Raw genomic sequence first — 21,163 nt, 5'->3', positions numbered from 1 at the left:
TGGTATCAGCTGGAGAACTTTGGTGCGTGTCTGCTCTCACCACCAAGACTGTGAATCAGCTGTTTGTACACGAAGCCTGGGTAATGGTATGTTTGAAAACCTCCCAGATGGGTATCTGTGTAGCCAGCTCTGGAACCTAGCCTAAAGGATAGTAGGTACGGGAGAGACCAACTCACTGTGTTAATCCTTCCTCAATATATATGTGCATCCAAGCATCACATTGTACAGCTGTAATTTGCAGAATGTTGTATGTCAATTTCATCTCAATAAACCTGGAAAAAAATAAAGAAGACTCACAGAAATGAGATTGAGACTACGGGGCAATGTCTTAAGTAAGTGGGTCTCTGCAGGCTTTGAAGAAGGGTAAGATTTAATCACTCATTGTCTCGCTAATTAACTAACCTCCTTCACCATCTGATTTCTGGAGTTTGACAGTTGAAAGATTTGCTTTCAATTCTCAGCTACCACTGAGTGATCTTGACACAGTGTTTCGATATTCTAACATACAACTTTATTTTAAAGGAGGGAGTAACAGCTCCTGTGTCTTAGATGTAAGGGGTAAAATATGAAGGCAGTTTGCATTCACAGTTGAGGGTTAGGCTTTCCTTTGCCACCCTAATGTAATTTGCCTTTTACCAGCAGTGGGAAAAGCTAGCACTCAGACAGGAAACTTTGAGAGTAACGCCATTCAACTCCAGTTTAATGTAAGAACACAAAATCTGGTGAGTGAAGAAAGCCCTCCATTATTCTAGTTAAGTGAATATTATTCTTAGAGCAACTTCTTGAATTATTGACATAGACACCATCAGAGTCTTCTGTGGCAGATCCGTTCTTCTGATGCAGGACATTTGAGGAAAAAGGAAACTACAGTTGAAATTACTGTGAAACCCTGCATGCCTCCCTCCCCCCAACAGTCTTCTCCTCTTGTATGTTCTCATCAGCAGAGATTAAGAGCAGGAGAGGTGGCCTGCGAATCCCAGCTGGCCACATGCCTTTTTGTTTTCTTTTTTAAAAAAATTCTCCAGCACAAGGGACATTACATGTGTGAGTCGAAAGTTTCAGGAAGAAAAAAATGAATATATTATTCAACTTGCTTAGAGGGAAGATAAGAAGACTGTATCTTTAAAATAATAGAGATATTAAGGGAAAAGGAAGGAAAAAAAATGAGAAGAACAGTTTGCAGTCTGCCCAGGGCCAGTGCCCCATAAATTGTGGGCAAAGAAATCTGCCATTTTGGGCAATAACAGCAAGTTACCTGAATTTTGCCTAAACATGTAAAACACCAACTGAGACTGATACCCGAACTTCCCCTGGGTCACTGAATAATGTGTGTGTGTGTGTTTTAAACTTCATACTGTTGAAAAGAGAATAAGAGAAGTTCACATTTACCAGTATTTCATGAAAGACTGAATTCCTCCAGTTCACCACCTGTTTCAGAAGAAACCAAAGCTATTTGGTGCTACATACCAGGCTTTGAAAGCTCTCTCAGGGGGCACCTGAGAGGCTCACTTGGTTAAGCATCTGGCTCTTGATTTAGGGTCAGGTCATAATATCAGGGTTGTGAGATCAAGCCCCACATTGTGCTCTGCTCTGAGTTTGGAGCTTGCTTGGGATTCTCTCTCCTTCTCCCTCTGCCCCTCCGTGCAAGCACTTGCTCTCTCTCTCTCTCTCCTAAGGAAGGGGAAAGATGTCTTGGGCAATGATCAAGGAGTAGAATTTGCTGATTCATCATTTACATACAACACCCAGTGCTCATCACAAGCGCCCTCCTTAACCCCATCACCCATTTAGCCATCCCCTACCCACCTCCCTTCCAGCAATGCTCAGTTGGTTCACTACAGTTGAGTCTCCCTTTCTTTTTTTCCTCCGTATGTTCATGTGTTTTCTTTTTCTTTCTTTCTTTCTTTCTTTCTTTCTTTCTTTCTTTCTTTCTTTCTTTCTTTCTTTCTTTCTTTCTCTTTCTTTCTTTTTTAAAGATTTTATTTATTTGACAGAGAGAGAGACAGCCAGTGAGAGAGGGAACACAAGGGGGGAGTGGGAGAGGAAGAAGCAGGCTCCCAGCGGAGGAGCCTGATGTGGGGCTCAATCCCAGAACGCTGGGATCACTCCCTGAGCTGAAGGCAGATGCTTAACGACTGAGCCACCCTAGTGCCCCCATGTGTTTTATTTCTTAAATTCCACATATGAATGAAATCATAATGTATTTGTGTTTTTCTGACTGATTTCGTTTAGCTTAATACACTGTAGATCCATCCACGTTGTTGCAAATGGCAAGATTTCGTTCTTTTTGATGGCTGAGTAATATTCCGTTGTGTACATAGACCACAACTTCTTTCTCCATTCATCTGTTGAGGGACATTTGGGCTCTTTCCATAATTTGGCTATTGTTGATTAGGAAATCCATCTTATATAAAAAGCCACCAAAACCTACCATAGATTGCCTCATTAGGAAGAAGAAAGGGTAAAGGACGACTGTGCTTGTCTTGTTGCTCTTGCCACCTCAGCTAGCTGCACTATGTTGAGAAATCTCCTCTAAAGATCTCTGTGTAAGAAACTAGACGTAAGAGAAATACTAAAGGTAAGGCACTGGAGTACCTTTCATTCTGCCCAGATTCTGAGAACTTGCCTTCTACACATGGCGTCAAAGCTATTCATGTGGCATAGAGTAAGGGACCATTTGATCCGATAGGCACAAGTGAATGGGGGGGAGGAATAATGTGTAGTTAGTTATAGATCCTATACTAGATAAGCTATGTACAATCTGTCCAAGCAAGAGAGTTGGTTAGGCCCTGAAAAACTAGGGCAAGAAAACAAGAATTCTAGAATCTGTAATCACTAAATATGGCCAGAATCTCAGTATTTTAAAACATTGCTAGATATGAGAATCACCCGAGGAGCTTTATAATAATGTCTGGGTTCCTTCCCTGAGATGGTGATTCAATTGTTCTACATTAGACCCTGGGCATTGGTATTTTTTGGGGGGAGCATTTTTAGAAGTAACCAAGTTAAATCTGCAGCTCCAGTTGGGGGTAACAGAACTAGGGACATAGAATTGCCTCTGGGACTTCATTCCAACCATTTCCCACTGTTCCAAACCAGAGCTTTGTATTTAATAGAAACATTTTATAAACTGCTCTGCAACGAGCTTTATTTACTTCATATCTGCTGAGCTTATTTTAATGTCATTTTACGTAAATGAGTTTGTTCTTTTGAAACACTGTATGGTGCTTCTAGTGTTATGTAAGAATTAATTTAAACATATTTATTAGTGGAAATTTGCTCATTTCACTCCTGCTCAGAATGATCTCGTTTTTTCCAGGGCCTCTAGAAGGAAATAAAAATTATTTAAATATCATTAAAATTGGTCACACAACTGGCCCTGGCCTGAATTTTCTGGTCCTTCCATAAGCACTGTCAGATCCCAGAAAAGATGTACCATATCACATAACCCATGGCCCTTATGGGTCAAGGCCTTTGTTCATACTTGCCTGAAAATTTTTGTCCCCTTTCTTCTGCGTATGGTAAAGAAGGACTTTTCCTATTCTCCTTCTCTTCCCTACCCCTGTGTCTTTCTGACCTTATCCTCCTATGTCCTCTTACTGGGAAGTAAATTTTCTGGAGCTGGTTCATTCACCTCTCATCAGCTGTGCCAAGCTTTTAGGCCTTGTACAACAGATTGCCTCTCTACCCTACCCAGCCTGGACTGTCATTCCCTCCCAGATAGCTCTCACTAAGCAGCCCTGAGAATACAAAGCTTCAGCTGGTTCCAAGTGGTAGAGTTGATACTGTACAAGGTAATCTTCTAGGGACTGGGACTCTTCAGGACAATGGTGATAGGAATAATGTAGAACAATGGATTGCACTGAAGTCTCTTCCAGTCTTTGGGATTTTTCTAGTATATCTGTAATTTTGGCTATCCTCAAGAGACTTAATCAGGGAGAAGTGATGTCATAGGGAAGACAGTACCATTCATAAATAAGTCAAGGGGGATATAATCTAGGCAGCTAAATATATTTACTTAATCCTGGACCATTTCTTACCTAAGGGGACTCTGGTTAAAATTTCTATCTCTATCCCTTGAAAATCAGTGCCATTAATTTTTTGAAGTGTTCATAAACACTGAACTAAAAGTAAAACTTGCGATTATTTAAAAAAAATTTTCACCTATTTTTCTCAACCTAATCCCCCGTGTTACACATAAACCAATCTGTGTTCTGTATGCACGAATTGGGGAAAGTTTAGAAAATAAATGATCCCAGAAATCAGAAGCAACTCTGGCACTGACTTTATTTATAGTGGAACAAACTTGAAAATAATGTAGGATCCATCCTACCAGTAAGACTCTCGCTGACCTCAGTGGAATGCCTGAGGACGTCCACTGCTTAAAGGAAATGAAAGTAGATTTTGAGGTTCCAGGTAATTTGGTTGCTGTCAGTGCTTAGCATTTCCCTTCATGGTTTAGATTTAGTTTTCCATTACTCTTCCTGAAAACAAGTTAATGAAAGAAATTAAGGATCAAGAAATTGTGGCACCAACACAGAGAGAAAATGAGATTATTTAAAAATCACATGGGAAAGAGCAGGTCTAAGCTTTGGCTCGCCTGTTTCACACTGAGTGCTTTGAGAAATTGTGACTTTGTGCCGGTCCTTCCTGGACCCTGGGCTAGGTGTCTGATGTAGAAAATGAGAGAACAGGTGTCTCGTGTTTCTTCCCACTCAAACTTTTATGGCTATAGGGCACACTTACCTTTAACATTTATTTATTTCTGCAGGAACGATTTATTGAGCCTTTAATACGTACTTCAGTTATCAAAAACAAGAGAGGTATAATTTTTACCTCATTCCTATCTTTATAGCTGAACCTTCATTAATTTTGAAAGCTGAGACATGTAACTGTTTCTTAGCCACGAGTTCTCATTTTAAGCCGCCTTATAATAATTGTTTTTCATGTGGACGGACAAGCGTGCAACTCTTAAATGTTTGCCTAGCTCACCAAATCCGATCTCTAATACTGTTATTTAAATTTAAAATACATTTTAATAGTCAAGATTAAGTAATCTATGGGATTCGCAGTCCTATTTATCTTCTGATACATTTTGCTTCCTGTCTTCAAAACTGCAAAAAGAAAAGCTCCATGGAAGCAGGAAGTGGGAAGCAATTTTGTGTGTTTTGCTCACACCTCTACCTTTCCACACGAGCAATGCTTGGGATATAGTGAAAGTTTAATACATATTTGGTAAATGAATGATTCAATAATAAATTTATTCCTACTTAAAAAGCTGAATGTATCACATTCTCTCAGAAAATGCCCTGAATTTACTGTTTAAGGGTTAGCTTGGGATGTAGTGAAAGTTTAATACATATTTGGTAAATGAATGATTCAATAATAAATTTATTCCTACTTAAAAAGCTGAATGTATCACATTCTCTCAGAAAATGCCTGAATTTACTGTTTAAGGGTTAAGTACCGTTCATGTTTCCTTTGGACAAGCACCCAAGGCACTATTGAGAGAAAACTACAGAGACACAGAGGAAAATGTTCTTTTACTCCCTTTGGATCAGAATAATACTTCCTGATACAAAGACACAAAGGGTCATCTTACCTTCTGGCTTCATTGAATACACAGCGGTTCCCATAGGTTTTTCCATCAGAACCACAGACTGGCTTATAGATAGATGGACATTTTGTATTTCCAGCTGGGGTCTTGCTGCTGGTTTTGCCAGTCTGCAGTAATGTGAAAGAGCAATAGGCAAATAAAGGGAACTCAGTTGAATTCTGAGATTGTAATTAAACAAAGAGTTATTTCTAATTATTGATGAAGCATTGCACCAAACCAATCATTGTTAATCCTTTTATTTTAAACTACACAACGATACTGAAAAAAGAGTCGATTTGGCTCTATTGCATAATCTCAGGCATACAGTATATTTAAGTGACAAGCCCCAGACAAGATATGGATTAAATACCCAAGGTGGGTTGCAAACCCTGAATTATGTGACTCCAGAGCCCTGCCCTTATTACATATCAGACCGCCCCCACTTTAATTCTTTGTAGGCAAGTCTTCCCCTGACTGAGAAAACAATAATTATGGAAAAGTCATACTGGCAAATAACGTATGTGGTCATATTTTTTTAAAGATTTATTTATTTATTTATTTGAGAGAGAGAAAGAGCGTGCACGAGAGTGAGGGGAGGGGCAGAGAGAGAGAATGTCAAGCAGAGATTGTGAGGATCTTCAACAGGAGTCTGTGTCCCCAGATTCTAGAACAAGACGCGCATATAATAAGTTCTCTTGAACTGCTTGTCAGATGAGTGAATAGATGATGTTTGGGAGACATCAACGCAAACAGCTGCACGTCCATGACTCCTGTGTTCCCTGAGTCCTGCTGTGCTTTGCCTTCACTTGCCACTCCCTCTCTCTCCCAACTGCCAGCCTCCTATTTCCATTTAACAATGATCCTGGGCACTCAACTTACTACATCCAAAACAGTTTTGTAGAACAGCTCCTCAAATCTCACGATCTTAATGGGGACTTCATTGTTTACCTCAGATTTATCATTCCTCACTCATATCTGTAATTAGTACAGTATATTCTTTTAACTATTTCAAGTCTTGGAAAACAGAATGGCTGAGTAAGTTAAGAAAGGGAAAAAAACAAAGAGATGAACACTAACCTGAAGCTCCATTATATTGGCATTCAAAGGGTTGCCTACGTTTTGTCTTTCTTCTTGATCGTAAAAAGACCTTGATTTCCCGTGTTGGCTAGACCATCCTGGTCTTCTTTGCTGGCCAGATGACCCTGAACCCCCTTGCTGGCCAGATGACCCTGGCTTCCCTTGCTGGCTAGGTGACCCTGACCCCCCTTGCTGGCCAGATGACCCTGGACACCCTTGCTGGCTGGAGGACCCTGGACGCCCTTGCTGACTAGAAGATCCTGGTTTTCCTTGTTCATTAGAAGCTTCTGCATTCCCTTTTGGATCAGAGTCTCCTGAATTCCCTTGCAGACTCCCAGGCTGATTAAGAACTCCTGGCCTTTCTTGCTGATTAAAATTCCCTGGTTTCCCTGGCTGGTTATAATACCCTGGTCGTCCTTGCAGGCTAAATATTGCTTGTTCTCCTTGTGTGTTGCTACCTCCTTGCCGATTAGATTCCCGTTGTTCTCCTTGATGGTTAGCTTCATTTTTTCTCTCTAGAATAAATGCAGGTTCTGGACCCTCTTGTGGTTTAAAAACACTTGTTTTCAAAATCTGGGTTGAAGATTCTGGAAGGATACCATAAGCACAAAAATAAAATAAAGTTATTTAACTGTGAGAATTTCAAATTAACAGCATTCATCCCCAGATGTAGTATGTATTGCACGCTTCTTTGACTTGTTTTTCATCAAACCTCAAGACAGAAGCTTTGCATAACTTCTCATAACCTTAATGTTTTGGTTCCTCCATTTTTTTCTTGACTGTACTACATAGTTTTTAAAAATCATGGGGCGAAACCAGCCTGCCCCATTTCTAAATCAGAATCTGAATTACTTGAGCTGAATTATTCAGGCTTCGTACTACAACTTCCTTTTAATGATTTCCGGACTAATCAAACAGACTAGAGTTATGACTGTTATAGGGGTGCCTGGGTGGCGCAGTCGTTAAGTGTCTGCCTTCGGCTCAGGGCGTGATCCCGGTGTTCCGGGATCGAGTCCCACATCAGGCTCCTCCGCTGGGAGCCTGCTTCTTCCTCTCCCGCTCCCCCTGCTTGTGTTCCCTCTCTCGCTGGCTGTCTCTCTGTCAAATAAATAAATAAAATCTTTAAAAAAAAAAGAGTTATGACTATTATAGACTTTCTCTACATCACAGAACACTTTCCTGTATTCCCAACCTCATGCTACAGAAGATGTTGTCATCAATTTTCCGGACATAAAATCTGCCAGGCATGAGCCTTCCTTCCTTATTCTCTTATCCATCTCCACATATGCTTTCTGTAGGTGTTTTCTTCCTCCCCACCCCCTGACCCCGCCCTGTTCCAAAGGCAGTGGTTTTCCTTCCTCTTCAGAACATCAGCTTTATGTCCACCATTTTCCATAAGGGCCATAGCATTAATCAATCAGTCCTGCTCTCTGGTGGTTATTTGTTTCCTTCTTTTGTGCTCAAACTACTGGAGGAGATGGTAGATATTAGGTGACTATTTCTTTTTTATTTTTTGTGACTATTTCTTAATACCTAAGTTTCATAACTCATCTACTCTGTTTCTCAAACTGGTTTTGGAAGTTTATCCATCACTATATACATATATATATCATGTATATACACACATATACATATATATAAGATTTATTCAAATTCTATTCCAAAATAAGCAGGGTTTAGATAACTATCCCTAAGCAAATGGAACAGCTTTCTAGCTGTTGCGTGCAATGGAATTCTATTGGGTCTTATGTTTCTTGTCTTTGGTTTGGGACAAGTGTTCCTTTTTGGCTTCCTCACCTTTTCTGTTTAATGACTCTCCTTTTCCACTCACTTTCTCAATTTGGGGTTTCCTCAAAAGTTGTCTTCAGGCTTGCATTGTTTTTCTTCACAGACTTCCTTGGTGATTTTTTCAATTTCTATAACCTGAAATCATTTCAGTGTGGATGGTTCTAGTCTTTACCTGGAGTTTCACTTGCGTTTGCAACTGGCTTGCTTTGTATTTCCACAAGTATACACACTTGTGCCTTCGGGTAAATTTAACTAAAATCAAATGCCTTGTTAATTTTTATCCATTGAGCATGCTATGGTATACTATATTGCTGGTGGTTAAAGTCTTACCCAGGCTCAGGAGCTTGGCACTCGGTAACCTGGCTACTAACTGTGGTGTCGTGTGGGTGGGGTCTCTGGGTAGGATCTAGCCATCCTTTCAATTTACCAAAAAGTATATTTGAAGAGTCCATTACTATGCCAGAAGTATAGTAAGATCTAGACACACGGCCATGAATAAACATTGTTATTCTGCCCCCAAGAACCTGAAAAGTCTAATAGTAGGTGCAAACAAGCAAACAGATGTTCATAGTTGTATGATCAATGCTGTAATAAGAGAAGTAAATTAGACAATAGACCCAGAGTCAAGTTAGCAGATAGTACGGCATCATCTCTCCTTCCTGGAGGAGGTGACACATAAGAAGGATAGGTGATAGCCAGAAAAATGATAAAAAATTAATTATTTTCATAGGGTAGCTCAATTTTTAACTTTTTAAGGGACCTCCACACTACCCTATGATCCAGCCATTGCACTACTGGGTGTTTACCCCAAAGATACAGACGTAATGAAGAGAAGGGCCATATGCACCCCAACGTTCATAGCAGCATTGTACACAATAGCTAAAGCGTGGAAGGAGCCGAGATGCCCTTCAACAGATGACTGGATTAAGAAGCTGTGGTCCATATATACAAGGAATATTACTCAGCTATCAGAAAGAACGAATTCTCAACATTTGCTGCAACATGGACGGCACTGGAGGAGATAATGCTAAGTGAAATAAGTCAAGCAGAGAAAGACAATTATCATATGATTTCTCTCATCTATGGAACATAAGAACTAGGATGATCGGTAGGAGAAGAAAGGGATAAAGAAAGGGGGGGTAATCAGAGGGGGGAATGAAACATGAGAGACTATGGACTATGAGAAACAAACTGAGGGCCTCAGAGGGGAGGGGGGTGGGGGGTTGGGATAGGCTGGTGATGGGTAGTAAGGAGGGCACGTATTGCATGGTGCACTGGGTGTTATGCAACTAATGAATCATCGAACTTTACATCGGAATCCGGGGATGTACTGTATGGTGACTAACATAATATAATAAAAAACCATTAAAAAAAAGAAATTAATTATTTTCAGCAGAGAGTTGAGTATATGCATGAGTTATAAGAACCAAACAGTGTTCCTTAAGAGGCACTAACTTTGAGAACAAATCAATTAGAATAAAGATGTGGATGAAATGGTAAAAACTAGATCAGCTAATCTATTTTCTTTGTTAATTATATTTGGTTTTTTTTAATAGGTCATACAAGCAAATTACTTTTAATTTCAAAGATACAAAAGGGTAAATACTTTAAAATAACTTTCTCTTCCTTTCCTGCCCATACCCCCTTGGACAAAATCACACTTACTAGGTTTTTTTGAATTATTCCAGAGATGTTCTATGTATCTACAGATATAAGGGGATATATTTTTCCACACAATTACTAGCACATCATACACTGCTCTCCTCGTTGTCTCCCTCGGCAGCGCAGTGAGCTTTCTCTCTATCAGTACCTATGGAGCACCTTTATTATTTTCCCGAAGGGCCACATACTATTTCATTTGTTAAATTTACCATAATTTATTTAAATGGTCTTGTAGCAATGAGTAGCTATTGTATTTCACCTCTTTTACCAGTACAAACAATGATTTAATGAAAATGCGGTGAATATATCATTGCTCACATAGCTAAGTTTCTAAAAATAAAAACAGGGCTGAAATTTTTGAGTAAAAAAGAGAATTAAAATATCAGAATGTGGTTTAACCATTGGTTTTTTAAAGCTAAACTTTTGCAAAATAATTATCTTCAGTTTTTGTTTTATATTTTTCTCTTCTGATTTTACAAACTAAATACCCTCTTGGCATTGCTTTCTACTGTAACAGGCATTCCTGATTCCTCTTTTCTCTTCACACTCCAAATCCATAGATCCACTGCATCGGGCATTGCTGTACTTTCTTCCATCAACAAATGCCTGCTCAGTACCTATGAAATGTCATCCAGCAAGGCACTCAAGTTCAAAAGAGATCCAGTACCTGCCATTATGGAACATCTGTGTTCTAGGAAGGGATTTTATCTATATGCATTTTTTTCTCTGAAACATATAATCATAATAAATATATGTATCATAGATCTATTTTCTCTAACACATATATTATAAAAATATAGAACGTCTGTGTCATTTATTATCTAGAGAAATTTATAGTCCTAGCTGGAAATTTAATCGTTGAAAACAACCCACCTGACAGGATTGGGGTAAGGAACGGAGAGAGGCAAGATGAGTGACAGGCACCGGAGAACTCAGGTAATGGTAGCTAATGTCGGTGCATCCATGACTCTTACGACAGCCTCTCGGAATGCATAGTTATAACTGTTCATTTTACAAATGAGAAAACTGGGGCTAAAAAATTAAGTGAGTTGCCCCCAATGACATAAATAGAAAATTGAAAAGCCAGGGTTTGAACCCATTTCTCTGTGACCGCATAGCCCTAGATCATCAGGCAAAACCATATTTTTTATGGAACATGAGCTTGAAAATATTCACAGACTCTCATAATCCTTTTAGATTTCATTTTCTTTCCAGTGTAATGTGTTGCTTTTCCCATTCCCCTGCCTCTGCTTCTCTTCAGCTGCTCCAGACTATTCACTGTTATCTCACCTTGTCCTTACTTTTATGCCTTCGGTCTGTATTTATGCTGCCTGAAATGACCCTCTTCCTTTTCTCTGTCTGATGGACATTTGTCATTTTAACACTTTCTGTCAAAGTATTACTAAGTCACCCAACATTTCTCATTCCTTGAGAGTTGGAAGGAAAGTCATCGAAAGTAACTTTTCTTACCTGAAAACATGGCCACACACATGAAGGGAAGGAAAATGGAAGCCTTCATGTTACAGTCAGTTGTTTCAGACCCGGTTGTTGGATGGAGGTAAGGAGAACTCTTCAGTAGATGCTTTCTGAATAAACCATCCTGATCACCGCTATGTTATATATTTGAAAAATCCTCCACCCTAATTGCTAAACACCGTCACTTTGTTTAAAAAAATTATAGAGTGACTTTCACAAACTGGAAGGTGTTGTTTCTTGAGTGGATTTGCCATTTTTAAAATTAACTTTACACCCCAACTCCCATAAATATCCAAAATGTAATATGCTTCTGTCAGATACCTATCTTCCAGAAAGGAATAAAAATGATGAAATCCATCTGGGAAAGTGGTAACTTCAGTGTTCAATTTTTTTTTTTTAATTGTTAAAAGATGACTGATCCTCAGTCAGTACTGTTACTGACCTTGTGAGTTTGTATGTCCACAACAGACGTTCCCATGACATTTTCCCACAAATAAATTATGTGCCAATTATTTACCTCAAATTATATTTGAAAAGCCAGTAAAAATGCATCAGGCATTGGTCATTAATAAGTGATGAATGCATCCAGTGGGGAATGATGATGTATAATGTATTTTTATGAGGTAACAAAAAACAAGAGACCTTATGTTTGAGAATAACATTACACCATTGACCTTCTTGCCTCAAGCTATTTTGCCAAACAGAAGCTCGTGGGAAAATCACCTTGGGATTTTTAGTCAGCGCTAAAGTCAATATTATAAAACAGTGGGATATTGTGTTCAAGGTTGGCTGCCCTATATAAGAGAAATTTGAATTAATTGAGGCCTGTCTAAAGAAGACTGACCTTGATAAAGTGGGATCTAGAAAACACGTGGCAGAAGGTTGGTTGATCGTAGTAGAAAATAGAAGCTTGAGTAAAGACAGACTTAGGAGTGATGTTCCCATTGGATTCATCATGTTAAGGGCATTAGCACGGAGGGGGAAGATACTATGTGATCTGTGTAGTTCCAGATGGCAGAACTCATTCCAATATAAGGAAGTGCAGATTAAGCATTTTTGAATTCTAAAGAACATTTCAGCTTTGAACAGGGAGGTAAAGTAGGCGATTCTTAAAATTCCTTCTAATTCTAAAAAGTCCTCCCATTTAGTGGTTCTGGATTGTGTTTGGTTTTCATTTCAGCTTCTTTAGAAGGGCAATTTTGAAAATGATGAGTGATTTCTTTTAACCAAGCCAGCAATTTTAGGGCATCAAAAGGGACAAGTTTTAAATTTTTCTCTAGTAAAAAGGCAACTTTGTTTTGCCCTCTCCACAATTATTCTCTGTGCTGGGTTCCATATGAATGTCAGAACAGGCTCAGTGAACCAGAAGGCCTGATTATGCAGATATACATATATATATTTCTCCCATATAATATACCCATATTATTAATATATACATATTTAAAGACCAGATAATTTTAACCAAAATTTTATTATGAAAAGTTCTAAAATACAGACAAGTTGAAAGAATTATGTGGTGAAAACCCATATTTTAATCAATATTTTGCTATAGTTGCTCTACCGTATATTGATCAAAATGGGTAAATCTGATGCAAGTTATTTTCAAATCCAGATACTCACATAGAGACCTCAATTCAGTGAATTCCCAAATAGCTGCATTTGCATTTTGCCTAAACAATTGCTTTGTACATACTTTGTGCCATCGGCTGGCCTACCCATGCTTTTCTCCTAGCTGCGGTGTTATCACATTTCGGAAGAGCATATAGAAATAGGAAACATCATGGAGTGCTTTGCATGTGAGAATACTGCAGTGAGAAGATGAAGTCTCACGAAACCTCTGCTCCAACGTCTTGGAGACTGTCTCATGAATCAGTAGAGGGTATTGCTGGTCGCACTGAGTAAGGCAGTGCTTTCTCTATATAGCTGTTTTCCAAGCCATGCCTAAGGGTGTCTTGAATAATTGCTTTTAATCCTCTAATTTTCTAAAATGGAACATTTAATTTCTTCCTTAATGATGGGACTCCTCCCACGTTTAGAATTGTCTCCCATTGTCATCTTCCTTTACAGCTGGGAGTCAGATCTAATTTTGGTCTTGGAGTGGCTCACAAAATGTTGGGCATGACCACGTACTGGTGAAGGGGCAGGGTGTCCTACATATCTTGGAGTGGGATTCTATGTCAAGGCTACTTTTGTAGTGCTCTTTGTATTGGGCTGGCAATAACAAGGGCATTAGAGTCAGATGACCTGAGGTGTCTGTCACGCCTCATTTTAGCTGTGTAATCTTATGCAAGTTAATATCTTTTTGTCTCTCCATCTGCCTCTTTTCCTATCTCCCTTTCCTCTTATTTCAAAAATCATGATAATAATACCCTACTGAAAGAGTCAAATTTTGTTAAGTATTTTGCTGTGTTTTGGAAGGAGAAAGTTCACACCTGCAGTTGGGTGATCTTGGTTTCTGATTGTGAGCTGTCTTCTAGCATCCCGCGTCCAGTTACCCGATTTAGACTTACCAAGCCATTTGTCATGCAGCTGAAGGGAAGGAAGCTTTAAGCTCCTTATTAGCTCTCTTCCGTGGAATACTTTAGCCACCGTGTTTCCTTTCAGTTCTTCCTTGGGGCGAGGGGCGGGGGGAATAGCACGTGGCAGGTTTTGTACTTTGAACCCCTGTGTGTAGAGATTGAGCACAGTACAAGACGGAAGGCATCAGCTACGTAGCGTTCATTAGGATAGTCAGACATAGACGCAAATAGGTTGAACTGAATCCAGCAGAAAAATGGAATATTTGGTCTGGTTTTTGAAATACGATTCATATTGCATGGAAGACATCAATGTCTCTCAAATTCAGAGTCATGTTGCCAAAACTGTCGGAGGCTTGCTAGTCCATTACCAAGTCTCATTAAATACTTCACAATATTAAGAAAGAGGCCAAAGGTCAAGCACTAGGTAATCACTGTTTAACTGAAGGCCCTTTTGCCATTTCTCGGTTGACTTATTAATTGATCATTTCACCCAATCTTCACCCACGTAGAAGCATCAGTTTCAGAACACAGAGTCCTGCAGGGTAGCAGATGCTTGAGATAGAATCTTGGGTAACTTCTCTGCTTTGGGTGTCAATTTCTTCACTCAGCACAAATTCTTTTGATATAAACTGAAATTCAGATATATTTAATTTCATCATTATTTATTGAGATGTTGCATATATCTGACACACATGCTAAAATGTTCCATTAGCGTCAGCTTTTGTTATTATACCCACGGAAGTATTTGAGATTAGAACCATGACTCTTTCATGTATTTGTTTATTAAATAATAACCATAGATATAACTGGCCATGTTTAGATGTATATGTATTGTGAGCATATGTGGCCCTTTATTGTCTGTGGCCAGATCAGATACAGACAGCCTGCGACATCTGATGCCCTAACTTACTTGAGGCTGCTTTCTAGACCCTTTTATTAAAAGGCTCGGAGATCTTGAAATCGTGAGCCCAGGCTGTGTGGGACCTCATCATTTCCCACAGGAGAGAAAACAGATTGCCCAGGGGCGTCAAGTTTGTTTGTTCACGTATCATCTCTGTCACACTAGTATACTGATTCACTGGTCTTTTCAAAGTATTTGACTTGCAACTTGTATACCTTATATTAAAAATAACAAATATTTATTAAACTTCCAGGACCAGACTTTGTGACAAGAACTTTATATGAATTATCTCATTCAAACTCTTAAAACAACCTATTTTATAGATGTTGTCTTCATTTCTCCAGTGAAAAAAACAGAGATTGTCATGGACTTTTGTGAGAGCCCATATTCTCAATTTTATTTCTTAATTGCTATAAAATATCTTCTGCCTGTATTTAAACACAAACAATACAACCGGCCCTTCATCTTGGTCACGTGCCATCCGCCATGGTGTAGAGTGACACTGTGAGTATCTTGGGGAGTCCTTGAATATTTCGTAATTAACATTGCAGGTTTAGTAATCACAGTTAAAAGTCAGGTCTATTTATTGCCTTTGCTTTTTACTGGTACCTCAGAACACTTTAGATACTAACTTGTTAATAAGTCCATAGAAAGAATATTTATACAATTCCTACATTAAGGGACAGTTTGCCTGAGTTTGAGTTCTGTCTCTGTCTCTTATTAACTTGGTGACTGGTCACATGTTTCTGAGCTTCAGATCCCTTTTATGTAAGATAAATGTTATAATAACGCCTATCTCATTGGGTGGTTGTGAATATTTAATGAGATAATACATATAAAGCCCTTAGACAATGTCTGACACATAGAAAACACTCTAACACTCCATGAAAGCTAGCCATAATCTTTTTAAAAAATTTAGATTTGCACTTTGATCACTAGTGTGTGCTGACACTCTTGCAGCAAGGGATTTTAAATAAAGCTTGCCGAGGCAGCTGATGATATTGTATTGAAAAAAGGTAGGACTGGGCGTTACTTGAAGGACGAGAATGTGAAAAGGGAAGTACAAGTTGTGTGTGTGCATTGTGTGTGCCTGTGTGTGTGCCTGTACACGTGCGTGCTTGTGTATGTGTGCGTGTGTGTGCCCATGTGAGTGGGTTGTAAAAAGCTGGTCAGGAAGCCATTTTTTGTGTGTGGTTTCAAAGCAGAAATAAGTATTATCACTTGGTGGAAGAAATAAAGAAATTACTAACTTGCTATAAAGAAATTGTTCTGAGGGGCTGGGGTAGTGCAGTCGGTTAAGGGCTGACTCCTGATTTTGGCTCAGGTCATGATCTCAGGTTCGTGAGATGGAGCCCCATGTTGGGCTCTGTGCTCAACGGGGAGTCTGCTTGTCCCTCTATCTCTGCTCCTCCTTGTGCGCGCTCTCTCTCTCTAACATAATAATAAAATCTAAAAAAAAAAAAAGCAAAAGAAATTGTTCTCTATTAATGGAATGGGCTCCTTCTTTAGGTTGGGAATTTTCCAAAACCAAGAGTATTTGATGAGGTGCTCGAAACTGTTGTGCCTTCACGTGAGATACGGAGCTCATAGGCCCTCAGGAGCCAGGAGCTGATGAGAATGAGTCCTGGGGCCCTATGGGAATGCCTCATCCGAAGGGATCGGGAGTTAACCAGTGTTGTTACTAAGGAGCATGGGCACCGTGTCAGCAGATCCTCTCACTTTCCCAGAGTTTCTAGAAATCCAGTTTTTTATGTGCACTTCTTCAATTTTCAAATATTGGCATCTATGAAAAGAGTGACTGTGTGTGGGCTAAGAAAATCCTGAAGCCACAGGCAGTTTGCCGTTTGTCGGAGACCCCCCGCTTTAGCAGCAGTATGCTGAAGAGTAGGTGACACTGGCGTTCTCCGTCTGAGTGCTGATCTTAGTTTTTCCACATACTCCATTTGCGATTTTGGAAACAACCTCAAAGATACCATTTCTCACAATGTTTCTGCATTTTTTCCTCTGCTTTCCCCCATTTCCTTCCTTTGTTCCTTCCTTCTTTCCTTCCTTCCTCCCTCCTCCTTCTCTCTTTCTTTCGCTTTCTTTCTTTTTCTTTCACGTTCAATGTAAATAGCAGCAACATCTTTATTTGAATGTCAATGTTTGTCAACCATTCAATTGTTTGATTTTTCATTATACAATTCAATACAAGAGGCAATCTTCAGTTTGTATGCAACATGACTCTGAGAAGAAGACTCATTGTTGGAAAATCCTTCCTGCTTGTACTTCAAAAATATTTCTATCACAAGAAACTCATGTTTTAAAGCTATCTTTGTACATGAATTGCCCCATTAATATGCCTGGTACAGATATGGTGTGATGGCTCACCTTAATGCTGATAAAGAGGGTTTTTTTCCCCCCAAGTTTTTATGTAAATTCTAGTTAGTTAACATATATGGTAAATTTGAGTTCAGGTGTAGAATTTAGTGATTCATCACTTACATATTCCTTTCTTTTCAACCCAGCAAATTTCTTTTATATCATAGATCAGCTCACAATGCCGTCCCTGCAACGAAGTTTTCTATTAATGCACTGCAATAATTTCCTGTAATTCTTAGGATATGAATTGCTTTAGCTTGGCTGCCAAGGCTCTTTATGAACTGGTTCCTTTCATCCTTGATCACGCAACCCTTATTTCCATTTCTGAGTTTTGATTTTTAAATCATGTGTTGTTGCTTTTTAAAATTATTATTATTTTTTATTTTTATTTTTTGGATTATGTTGTTTTCATCTTTGTCATTTTCTTTGCTTGGAATACCCTTCCTCCAAATTTACATGGGACTGAATCCTTTTAAACCCTCAGGGTTGAGTTCGAAGTAACCAATTTCAAATAATTCCTTCTCTAAACTGTACCCACTTTTCTCCATCTTACGTCTCGATTTGATTTCCTTTATAAATTTACTGATAACTGAAAAGATATTTTTATTCTTTTTTTTAAGAGAGAGAAAGAGAACGTGCACTTGTGCAAGGTGGAGGGAGGGGCAGAGGGAGAGGGAGAGAGAGAATCCTAAGCAGACTCCATGCTCAGGGTAGAGTCTGCCGCAGGACTCGATCTCACAACCTAGAGATCATGACCTGAGCCAAAATCAAGAGTTGGACACTCAACCGACTGAGTTACTCAGGCACCCCCTGAAAATATATTTTTAAAATATTTTTTGTGCACTCACTTAAATCTTAAAGCATGAGGCTTTAAAGTAGAGACCCCATTCTTGGAATGTAGCTGGCAACTCACAGACATTGAAAAATTATTTGTGCAATTAATAAATGGAATAATTCATTCATTGGGATTTTCTAAAAACACAGGAGCATATCAAACTACATTTTAGTTAGTTGGGATACATTTGCCTCTCCAAGTGGTCTATGAACACTCTGAAGATGCCAAGCTTGTCTGTCCATCTTTAGATTTCTAAGCACCTACAACATGCCAACAAACCTGTACTTTCAAGGTTTTTCACAATTCACCACATGTAGAAGCTTATGCTATTTTATGTAGTACTGGAGTAGACTGATAAAGCCAGAGACGACAATCCTACAGGCTTCAGCTGTTCCCGAACCTAATCAGCTGCCTTGATGACTGAAGGGACCCACAGACTGTCTCATGTGTCTCCACATACAAGCTGAGAAGCTCAAAACACACTCACTGCGTCTCTTAGGGCAAAATACTTCCCCCCCTATACTATCTAAAAAGAATGCTAATTTGGGTCAGATAATATATATTTTCCTGGACCGAGCTCTGTTAACCTTGAGTTCATCTGCATAAATCTAAAGAACTGAGACTCAAAACTCTGATGGGTGAATTCTGGGTTTGAAAAGCGTAGTAATACTTTAGCCCTGTATTTGTTTTCAAGTGGGATCATTTCAGACTCAGGTGGTCTAACTAAATCGAACAGGTGGCCCTGCTGTGACCTAAAAAGAACACCGATGTCCCAAGTCTGCCAAGATAACTTTATTGAAGCTGAGGTCTTTTATGCATGATGACAGGTGGGAAATACCCTGCAAAAGATATTGAGTAACAGGGACCAAATCTTCTCATGCAAACGATAAGCAGAGCGCACCTCTAGCCTTGCAGTGTCAGAGGAATCAACATTTCCCATTGTGTTTGAAACCAAGCTTTCCATTTTTTTTTCCTGAAAGAAAAAAGATGATGCTTAGAATGAAACATAGTGGAAATGGGTTAAGCCCAGGCTGGATGAACTGGGAAAGGGTACTTAGGCTTTCTAGGTCTCTTTGGGGATAATTACAATTGTCTTATTCTAATTAAGAGCTGTCTGTACAATACTTAGAACAGTAAAGGCCTAATCAGTACTTTCCCAGCCCATACTCCACTGGCCCAAACTAAGTGTGCATTTCTCATAGCTGCTTCCACATGCTTACGTAGCTGCTTTGCAGAATTCACAGCCATTGCGGTAAGTTTGCCCGTCAGAACCACACACCGGTTTGTGAATCTTGGGACAGGGTCTTCCACCTGTAGCTGGTTTCTCATAGTTGCTGCAAAAAGCCTGTAATTTAAATGAAGTGTTTTTTTTACTTCATGAATAATGCCACTGACGTCATTAGTTCTCTCAAGGAATGAAAAGATATGCTAAATTTATGCTTAAATTCTTTCAAAAAGCATGTATTTTATTATCCCAATGAAGATATATGTTGAAAATAAAAAGTAATAAAAGTTACACATAGTCCTAGCACCAAGAGATGTCCTCTGTGAGCGTTTTTCTTTCCATTTCTTCTCTATGCATTGCATTTCCGGTTTTATATTAAAAACAGAATCACACTGTATATATGTCCCATCCATTCTTTATCCCTTACCTTTTCTGTACCTTTATGAACATCCCAGAAAGTGGGATTTTCATGGTGTAATACTTCATCATAAAGATGTGAAATGATTTATTTTACTAATACCCCATTGTTGTATATTTCTTCTTCTGTACATGAATTGAGTCAAAATCACCATTTTATATGTAAAATACTTGTACATATTCTGATTACTTTCTTCGGGTGTGCTCTTATGAGAAGAATTGCTATCTCAAAGGTTATAACATTCAATGCTCCCAATACTGATCGCTAAACTGCCTTATCATAAGTGTGTATCCAAGTATATATTCTTTGTGTCTGTCTTGGAATTTTGGGAGAAATTTGCCTATACCCCTCTTTTATAAGTCACTCTTCAACACAGCTAGAAGCGCCTCGAGATAATAAGCCTTATTAGATTCATCTTTTTATCCATTTCCTAGGAAAGGACCTGGTAAAAGTCAAATATTGAAAAATATTTGTGGAATGAATGGGAAAAGAGAACAGAATTTAGAAGGTAGATTGTAGGCCCTAGTGTTACAGCCAACTTGCTCAATTGCCAGGGATTCTTAGCAAGTTTGCACCATGTCCTTCAAAATCAGAGCCCCTCTACACTTTTCCAAATACGGCTCTACTCTGCCCACAGTAAATGCCTAACATGTAGTGAGGGCTGCAATGTTTTAGCCACTGTACTGAGTGTTTTAAATGGAACTATTCATTTAACCCTCTGGAACAGTCCTATGGAATCGGTATTATTATCAACACTTTACAGATAAGGAAAATGAGACCTACAGAAGTTAAATAATTTGCTCAAGCTCACGTAGTTATTAAGTCATAAAAACCAGAGTCAATTGAGGACAGTTTAACTCCAGAGCCGACATTCTTAGCCATTTCACATCACGATCATACAGGAAGCCAGTAATAGAGCCAAACAGGTCCATTACTAACCTTTGAAAACACTTTGCTTTTCCCCAACACTACACGACTCCTTCCTCCTGGAACAAACTTTCCCTTTTCTATCATTCTTTAATGTGTATCTCAAGTACCATCTGATACTCAAAATTTTCATAATAACTCTCAGGCAAAAATGGATTGCTCTGTTTCCAAATGCCTTCAAACATTATTTGATACCAACCTTCAATAATGCAAACATGTTTGTTTTTCAAAAAAAAAAAAAGTTTTTTTTCTGGATGCAAACTCCTTGAAGAAAGGGAATATAAAATATGTGGGGCGCCTGGGTGGCACAGCGGTTAAGCATCTGCCTTCTGCTCAGGGCGTGATCCCGGCGTTGTGGGATTGAGCCCCACATCAGGC

General features: G+C 39.0%; 1 protein-coding gene across 1 annotated transcript; it reads right to left on the bottom strand.

Moving 5' to 3' along the window:
* Positions 1-4,281: 4,281 nt before the first annotated feature.
* MARCOL (MARCO like) lies at positions 4,282-11,801 on the bottom strand. The gene is made up of 4 exons (XM_019809497.2): positions 11,594-11,801; positions 6,674-7,260; positions 5,603-5,724; positions 4,282-4,484 (listed from the first exon to the last, which is right to left on the bottom strand). Exons 1-4 carry the CDS (start codon positions 11,640-11,642, stop codon positions 4,439-4,441), a joined length of 804 nt encoding a protein of 267 aa, XP_019665056.1. The 5' UTR covers positions 11,643-11,801; the 3' UTR covers positions 4,282-4,438.
* Positions 11,802-21,163: the final 9,362 nt, after the last annotated feature.

The sequence above is a fragment of the Ailuropoda melanoleuca genome, chromosome 3 (genome assembly GCF_002007445.2).
Source record: "Ailuropoda melanoleuca isolate Jingjing chromosome 3, ASM200744v2, whole genome shotgun sequence".
NCBI lineage: Eukaryota > Metazoa > Chordata > Mammalia > Carnivora > Ursidae > Ailuropoda > Ailuropoda melanoleuca.
Note: the sequence above shows the minus strand (reverse complement) of the source record. Positions and strands in the feature narration are given on the sequence as shown.